Source organism: Rhagoletis pomonella, unplaced genomic scaffold, assembly GCF_013731165.1.
Source record: "Rhagoletis pomonella isolate Grant_MI unplaced genomic scaffold, Rhpom_1.0 Rhpom_scaffold_00006, whole genome shotgun sequence".
Lineage (NCBI taxonomy): Eukaryota > Metazoa > Arthropoda > Insecta > Diptera > Tephritidae > Rhagoletis > Rhagoletis pomonella.
Genome location: NW_023458560.1, coordinates 6,932,621 through 6,941,056, shown reverse-complemented (window position 1 = coordinate 6,941,056; position 8,436 = coordinate 6,932,621). Strand labels below are relative to the sequence as shown.

The 8,436-nt window shown below is 42.9% G+C and overlaps 2 protein-coding genes across 2 annotated transcripts; both read left to right on the top strand.

The window, feature by feature from the left end:
• Window positions 1–667: 667 nt before the first annotated feature.
• On the top strand, window positions 668–3,151 carry LOC118741543. Its single transcript, XM_036473542.1, has one exon. It carries the CDS (start codon window positions 668–670, stop codon window positions 3,149–3,151), a length of 2,484 nt encoding a protein of 827 aa, XP_036329435.1.
• A 1-nt stretch (window position 3,152) lies between these two features.
• On the top strand, window positions 3,153–5,762 carry LOC118741542. Its single transcript, XM_036473541.1, has one exon. The coding sequence runs from the start codon at window positions 3,153–3,155 to the stop codon at window positions 5,760–5,762; it is 2,610 nt and encodes an 869-aa protein (XP_036329434.1).
• Window positions 5,763–8,436: the final 2,674 nt, after the last annotated feature.

The following is an 8,436-nucleotide window of genomic DNA, read 5'->3' as shown; positions in this document are numbered from 1 at the left end:
ACCCCCGCAATTTTTTATTTAATCAAGAAAACGCTCTTGATACTTCATTTTGGCGCCCAACGTGGGGCCTGTGATAATTTAAAGATAAAATATCGTGAAATCTCGCACTTTCGCGAAAAGTCAACTTAGCATTCTCGGCTACCGTTTCTAAAACGTAGCTCAACATTCACGGCATCAAAGGAGTTTCCTACCGTAACAAATATATTTTCGACATTTTGGGCTGCTTATCCAAAAGCGCAGGCCGCATAGTGCATAAGGAAGCTTGTGTATCCATCGGTACCTGGTACACCGAAAGCATACATCTTTCGACATAGTAAGGCTGCCGGAGTCTCAATCCAGCGCAATCCCGTTTCAAACACATTGCTATAGGAGCTTTGTAGTTGCTAACTATTTCGCTACAGGAGCGTTGTTGTTAGCGGTTCTTTCATATCAGGTCACCTTGCAAAGCAACGTTATTTGCTATTGCGAGCACATACAGTACATACAAGGTAGTCTCACACTACTTCTCTTGCAAGCGTTGTTGTTATTGTTGGCGGTATTTCAAAGCCAAGCCGCTATAGTAGAATTGGGCTCGCAAAGGGTCCCGCCAAACAAAATATACTTAGAGAAAAATTTTGTACAGCCCATAAATCTGAGAAGCGGGCAATAGATTTGCTATCTCATAACCATGCCCAATTTGGAGCAACTTAAACAGCAGCGCGCTAATCTGCGTCGAAACATATCGCGCATTCGCAATTCTGTCGACACAAAACTTGCAATTTCGTCCGCTGAATTGAATTGTCGTTTGGCTATATTAGAGGCCTACTTTAAGCAAGTTATGACAGTTCAGACCGAAATTGAGCAGCTGGATCCAGACGAAGCAGAGCGTGAGACCAGAGGAGAAATAGAAGATACGTACGTCGCTATCAAGGTGTGCATTAATGAGCAGCTAGGTTCAGATGCCCACAATTTGACTGTTGCTGACTCAGTTCATTGCGCTTCTCACTCAACTTCTATGAAGCTGCCACGTCTGTCACTACCAGTTTTTGATGGAAAATACTCCGACTATAAAAACTTTATAACATCGTTTAAGTTAGTCGTTGATAAGCAGTCTACTTTGTCATCCATCGAAAAGTTCAATCAACTAATCAATTGCTTACGTGGCCCGGCCTTAGAAACTGTCAAGGCTTTTCAAATCACTTCGGAAAATTATTCAAAGGCGCTGGAACGCCTCAAGGCCCGCTATGATAATCCAACGCTCGTATTCTTGGACAACATAAATTCGCTTTTTACTTTACCTAGTGTTTCAAGGTCAAATGCGAAACAGCTTCGTAGCCTGATCGACAACTCATCAGCCTTGTACAATTCATTGTTGTCACTGGGTAATGCATCGCAAATTGCTGAGGCTATGCTTATCTCCATCGTTATGGAAAGGGTGGATCAAGACACCAAAAAGAAATGGAATGAGCATTTGAACTTCAGCGATCTTCCTACATGGACATCCTGCGTTTCGGTTGTCGAACGACATTGCCAATTCTTGGAGTCAATAAGTAAGCCCGGTACCGATAGTAGCGCGAGTCAGCAAGCTATTGGTAAGCCACGAAACCAAAAACACCAGCGCCAAGGGTTGACTTTCAACTGCACATCGCAAACGTATCATTCATGCGCTAGCACGGAGCACAGAACTTACAGGTGTCCTCAAATCGTTGGTGCTACACTCAATCAGCGTTACGACATCACTAAGCGACTGGGACTTTGTCTCAATTGCTTGGGCAAGGGTCATCAGGCTGCGAAATGCCCATCCACACACAGGTGTCGATCGTGTTCTCGCTCCCATCATACACTATTGCATCGTGATTCAGCTGGTATGTCTTCGTCTTCACCGCAGTCAACTCCGCAACTCCCTGAAGTACCACAGAAGAACTCAGAAGCAGCTGTTCACACTCACACCGGCTTGAATCGAATAATTTTAGCCACAGCTTTGGTTCTGGTCAAGGATGCGTCAGGCTGTTATAAAATTGGTCGTGCGCTCCTAGACTCTTGTTCACAAGTCAATTTCGTATCGGATCAATTCGCACAGGCTCTCCGATTACCTCGCAAACGAAGCCATATGGAAATTCGCAGCATTGGAGAATCCCAGACTCAGATAAAACATCGAACGTCTACAACAATCAAGTCACGTTTTGGAGAATTCGAACTACCGCTAGATTTCTGTGTTACTTCGAATATTGCATATCATCCAGACACAGAAATTGATATCTCATCATGGAAGCTGCCTCAAAATACTCCGTTGGCCGACGAAGGGTTCAACAAAGCTCGTCCTATTGATTTGCTGTTAGGGACAGAAGCGTTTTTCGACATCTTATCCATTGGCCAAGTCAGGCTTGGTGTAAATATGCCAGTGTTGCAGAAGACGCTCCTTGGATGGGTAGTTTCGGGCCGTTGCCAAACCGGCTCCACCACATCACACAGTTACTCGATTTCCATGGACGAAGTCATCAACAACAACATAGAACGCCTGTGGCGCATTGAAGAGGTTAACACTTCTGTTGACATTTACACTCCAGAGCAGCGCAGTTGTGAAGAGGCTTTCAAAAACACCGTTCGCCGACAACCTGATGGCCGAGTGGTAGTTCGCCTCCCATTCAAAGATGATCCTGGTTTGTTAGGCCACTCGTATGAAATTGCCCGTAAACGTTTTGAAGCTCTTGAGCGCCGCTTGAGCCGCACATCAGATGTGAAAAGGCAATACGCAGATTTTATGTTAGAGTACGAACAGTTGGGCCATATGAGCTTGGTGACAACACCGAAGTTGGATGTCCCACATTTTTACATACCGCACCACTGCGTACTCAAGCCGAACAGTACCACTACGAAATTAAGAGTGGTTTTCGATGCTTCTTGTCAGACAACGACACAAAGGTCTCTGAACGATTTACTAATGGTCGGACCGACCATACAGCCCGACTTGTACACGTTACTTCTACGCTTCCGTACATATCGTTATGCAATTACCGCCGATGTCGTCAAGATGTTCAGACAGATTCTTGTCGACCCCCATGATCGCAAGTTTCAATATATACTTTGGAGAAGTACACCCGATCAACCATTACGCACATTTGAACACAGTCACTTATGGGACTGCTACCGCGCCATATCTCGCTATACGTAGCATGCAATACTTAGCTGAGCAATGCATGGACGAGTTCAAGGTAGGAGCCGAGGCTATAAAATCATCCTTCTACGTTGATGATTTCATTTGTGGAGCTAACACGTTGGAATGCCTTCATCAAATCAAAACGGAGGTAATTGAGATACTTCGTCGTGGTAGATTTGAGCTAGCGAAATGGCACTCGAACTATAGCGAGTTTGTTAATGACTGTACGATTAAAGATCTTAACTTAGAAGACGATTCAGTAACCAGCACTCTGGGCTTAAGGTGGGATCAACGAGAAGACGTCTTTATGTTTGCATTTGTACTCAAGCGCACATCACATTCTGTCACGAAGCGGTCTATACTATCAATTGCTTCGTCTCTCTTTGACCCATTGGGCTTGGTGTCACCTATCATCATACTTGCAAAAATACTTATACAAGAGCTTTGGTTGCTAAAATTACAGTGGGATGAGTCAGTTCCGCACAACATTCACACCGCATGGACATCGTTCCTCTCATCGCTTTCATCGTTGGAATCGCTAACTATACCGCGCTATTGCCTTCAACCCAGCGTTCAGAGCCTTCAGTTGCACGGCTTCTGTGATGCCTCAATTAGGGCTTATGGATGCTGTATATATGCACGCACAGTTGACCCTAGCGGTGAAGTCAAGGTCACGTTGATTACATCCAAGTCGAGAGTCGCCCCAACGAGGAAACTGTCATTGCCCAAATTGGAATTATGCGGTGCTCATTTGCTGTCACAACTTTACGCTAAAATAAAGGTGAATTTCGGCGATACCCAATATACAACGTATCTATGGAGCGATTCACAAATCGTTCTACACTGGATTCAACAGCATTCCGCCGCACTATCTACGTTCGTAGGAAATCGTATTTCTGAAATACAACAAAAAACATCTTGTTGCGAATGGAAATACGTTTCAACGCACTATAATCCAGCTGATCTGCTTTCCAGGGGGTGCTCAGTGAGTGAGCTGCAGCAGTCCATATGGTTCGAAGGGCCGGCATACCTGCAACGCCACCAAGACGAGTGGCCGACGCACCATCGAGGTGATATTGATCAAGATATAGTGAACTTAGAGAAACGTAAATCGGCTTTCGCTACTGTTAATGCCACTAACGACCTACTCGAAGCAGTGTATAAAATTAGCTCGCACAGCCGATGCTTACAAATCGTAGCCTGGATGTTTAGGTTCAGCAACTTAAGTAGAAAATTGGGTTCGTTCGATACATTGTCGCCGTCACCACAAGAGCTGTTACATGCTTTGCATTGCATCATTTGGAACCTGCAAATAAGGCACTATTCCGATGACATCAAAGCACTTCGCAAAGGCCAACAGGTCTGTAGTAATCTTAAATTTTTAAATCCTTTTTTGCAGATAACTGACGGGTTCATGCTGATGAAAGTTGGAGGTCGATTGGAGATGGCAAATATTCTGTATACACAGAAGCACCCGATACTACTTCCAGGCAAGGATGACTTTGTCCGCCAGTACGTGCAGTTCGTTCATCGCCAAAATTACCATGCGGGTCCAAAGGCATTAGTTGCACTCATACGCCTACGCTTTTGGATCATCAATGCACGGGATTTAGCTCGCCGTGTCGTCCGATCTTGCGTGCACTGCGTTCGTTATCGGCCAAAGCTGGAAGGGCAAATAATGGGTCAGCTTCCCGTCGAACGGCTCACCCCATCAAGACCATTTGCAAGATGCGGAGTGGATTTCTGCGGTCCAGTCAATACGTACCTACGCCTTCGAGGCAAGGTTCCCTACAAAAGCTACATCGCAATTTTCGTGTGCTTCGCGACGAAGGCAGTGCACGTTGAAGTTGTGTCAGACTTGTCGTCCGATGCATTTATCGCCGCCCTGAAACGGTTGGTAGCCAGGCGTGGACTACCGTCCGATATCTTCTGCGATAATGCTACCAATTTCGTTGGAGCCAGCAACCAATTAGAGGCCCTCAAGCAATTTTTGTTTAAGGATGACACAATCAAATCGATCAACAAATTTTGTGTACGTGAGTTCATCAACTTCCATTTCATCCCTCCCAGAGCCCCCCATTTCGGCGGCTTGTGGGAGGCTGCAGTTAAGAGCGTCAAGGGACTAATCAACCGCACTCTTATGAACGCTCGTTTAACATTCGAGGAGCTTACAACTGTCACAGCTGAGGTGGAGGCGATTCTGAATTCTCGCCCTTTGTCACCACTCTCTTCAGACCCGAATGACCTAGCCGCAATCACCCCGGGCCACTTCCTCATTGGCGACTCATTACGTGCATTGCCCGAGACACCCGTCACAGAGCTGGGTAAGTTAGAACGATGGCGAAGAGTGGGCGCGATCAAACAACAACTTTGGCGTCGATGGTCGCTGGAGTATATCAATGAGCTGCAGGTGCGTAGTAACTGGACCAAGCCATCCCCAAATGTGTGTGTGGGAGCGATGGTTATCGTGCATGACGACAATTTACCACCGCAGTGTTGGATGCTAGGTCGTATCGAAAGAGTCATACGTGGAGAGGAAGATCAAGTGCGCGTGGCTGATGTTCGCACTGCAAAGGGAGTTATCCGCCGCCCCATACATAAGATAGCGCTATTACCAGTTACTTGAAAGTTCTACGTACTTTCAACGGGGCCGGGATGTTGGGTCAAGTGCACATTATTTAGGTCATATCAACATTGTCTAACTTACATTTATAAGGGTTAAGGTTATATGTATATCTAGCTCTTGCTGAAAAAGCATTGTTAACTTAAGGTTTAATATTTTGCTCTTATACGTGTACTCCCGCTACCTGTCATTGTGGTTTCTTCTTTTGCCCTTTTTTTTCGCAAACTGATGGAGAGAAAAATAAAGTTTTTTGGTTGTGTAGTTGAACAGCGAGACAACACGCGTGTTTTATTTGCGATTTTCACCCCCGCAATTTTTTATTTAATCAAGAAAACGCTCTTGATACTTCACTCAATTTGAAAAAGACGATAATTTCGCAAATTTTTAAAACGTATTCTACCTTTTTAATTTTTGACCTCACATTCAGATTGTGTAGGTTATTTTACATGGCAAATGACTATAAAATTCACGACTTTCAACTATTTTGTTAGAATTTTTTTTCCCAGAGTGCATATGGTTTTCTAAATTTTCAAATGCAACGCGCAAGTACTTAGAGTTATCATATTCGAATAAAATTTTGCACTGCTTATTTTTAGACCAAAACTTATCTTTTTCCGCCCGGCAAACCAAATTTTAATTTTAACGAACGGTCTAATGGTGACACACATTTTCTTATGTTACTTTTTGATTGCACTGGTACAAATGGTTGTGCGAAGTTATGCGAAGTATGCATAATCAGACCTTAAGGCCGAGGCCACGCAATGAGCGGCCGAGCGGTGAGCGGCTGAGAGCGCCGTACAGAAATGACGCTGATCTTATAAAAGCTTTTATTAATATTTTAATTGCAGTGCCTTTGCTTTTCAGTAATTTGATTTGAGGTTCCATAAAATGAAAGGTGTTTAGTGTGGGTTCCATTATCTTAAAAGTTTGGGAACCCCTGGTCTTGGACACCCTTCATACATATTAGAGGTATACGTTGCTTGTCATTCTTCGCCGCCGCCGAGTTACGAAAATATCGGCGCGAGGGCGGCGGCGGAGGCGTTCGGCGCCTAAGGAATTTTGTACAACATTTTCAAGATATATGTACATTGAATACATCGTTTGAAGGAACTAAATACTATTTGTATAAAAACACAATTTTACGAAATGGAAATTACATTTTTAAAGTAGTTTTTTGCATAATTTGGGCCACTGGACAAGAATATTATCTCCTTTATTTTTCTTAAAATAGCGTAACTCAGAAAAAACCTAGGTAACATAGTTTTCGACGGAAGCGTTTATTACAGTTAACTTGGGGTCGAATACTGGTAATCTAATGATTTTTTTCCGCAGTAGACAATTCTTTTCAATACTACAACAATACTACTTTTTATACACCTACTACAACAACAAGAAAGTTATAACACATCAAAAACTTTAACGCCAATATCTCAGAAAGCAGTTTTAATAGAAGCGGCCTCTTTGCATCTAACTCCTCAATTATTGGAGATAAAACAAAGATAATATTTTAATATTTTAAACAAGCACATTTTTTGCTAATATTTACATTCGTAAGTTATTTTTTTCTTTGGTCCCACATACGTTTACAAGTACTAGGTGGCTGTGTAAAAATTCCTTAGTGGTGGTCAAACCCCAGGAAGGTTTTGCTCCCTCGCATCGCAATGTTTTCTACACAGGGTTAAAAATCCCTCTTTATGGTAAACATTAGTATTATTTTTCATTACATTCGGTTCTCCTTAGAAAAATTTGGCGCTTCATATTTTAGTGGAAATTTTAACCATCTATAAGCCTTTTTTTCAACAGTGAGTCAATAAGGCCCGTTCTGGTTCGAGTTGATGGGTTAAACTTTAGGAAAAAAGTAGACCAACCTTGATTTCAATATGTAAGAGTGCGGTTACCCACGAAAGTGTACGTAGCGTAGCGTAGAAGTACGTAGAAACATATCAAGTTTGCTGTTGATAAAAAGAGAGAAAAGCACCGTCTACGTCACGGTCATGCGTTGGTGAGTTTTTGTTAACACGCAGATCCCATAAGATAGATCGTGTCAGCTGACACGTCCTCCGTTTTTACGTCCGTTGGTAACTGCGCTTTAAATCGCAAAAAATCGTAAGAACTCCGTAATTTAACATAACGGTTGATAAGATTATTGCAAAAATTTATTGAGAGCGACATAAATTACCCCAATAACTAAACTTTAAAATTTTTTTATTTCTTTAAATTTAAATAGTAAATACGGATCTGTAGAGAACATAGAGATCCGTGTGTGTATGTATGTATATACCTCAGACCTTCTTCTGTTCGCCCATCAATCAGCGCCAGACACTCCACATTTTAATTCAAGTAGGAAGTAACAATGTTTAAATTTAAAACTAATTCAATAATGAAATAAATAGAATTATAATAATAGAATAATTGGCATGGCGAATGCCTAACGCTGATGAGTTGATAAGATTAGTAGCCTCATGGCTCTTTGAAATCTACCTTATGAGCAGTAGCGCCGGCGTTTCCAGACGCGCCGGCGTCGCCGCCGCCGCCGGATATTTTTGAAGTTGACCACGCCGCCGTCGCAAAGCCTGTCGGCGTAAACCTCTAATACATATGTACTTTACTCAAGGTAACTCTCAGGCAAATAATGTTAAATAGATTAAATTGGGCTTTGTTTGTCAAGCGCATTCGA

Excerpts from the sequence above, each read along its gene's own strand:
- LOC118741543 (XM_036473542.1), top strand. The coding sequence starts at position 668 with ATGCCCAATTTGGAGCAACTTAAACAGCAGCGCGCTAATCTGCGTCGA.
- LOC118741542 (XM_036473541.1), top strand. The coding sequence starts at position 3,153 with ATGCAATACTTAGCTGAGCAATGCATGGACGAGTTCAAGGTAGGAGCC.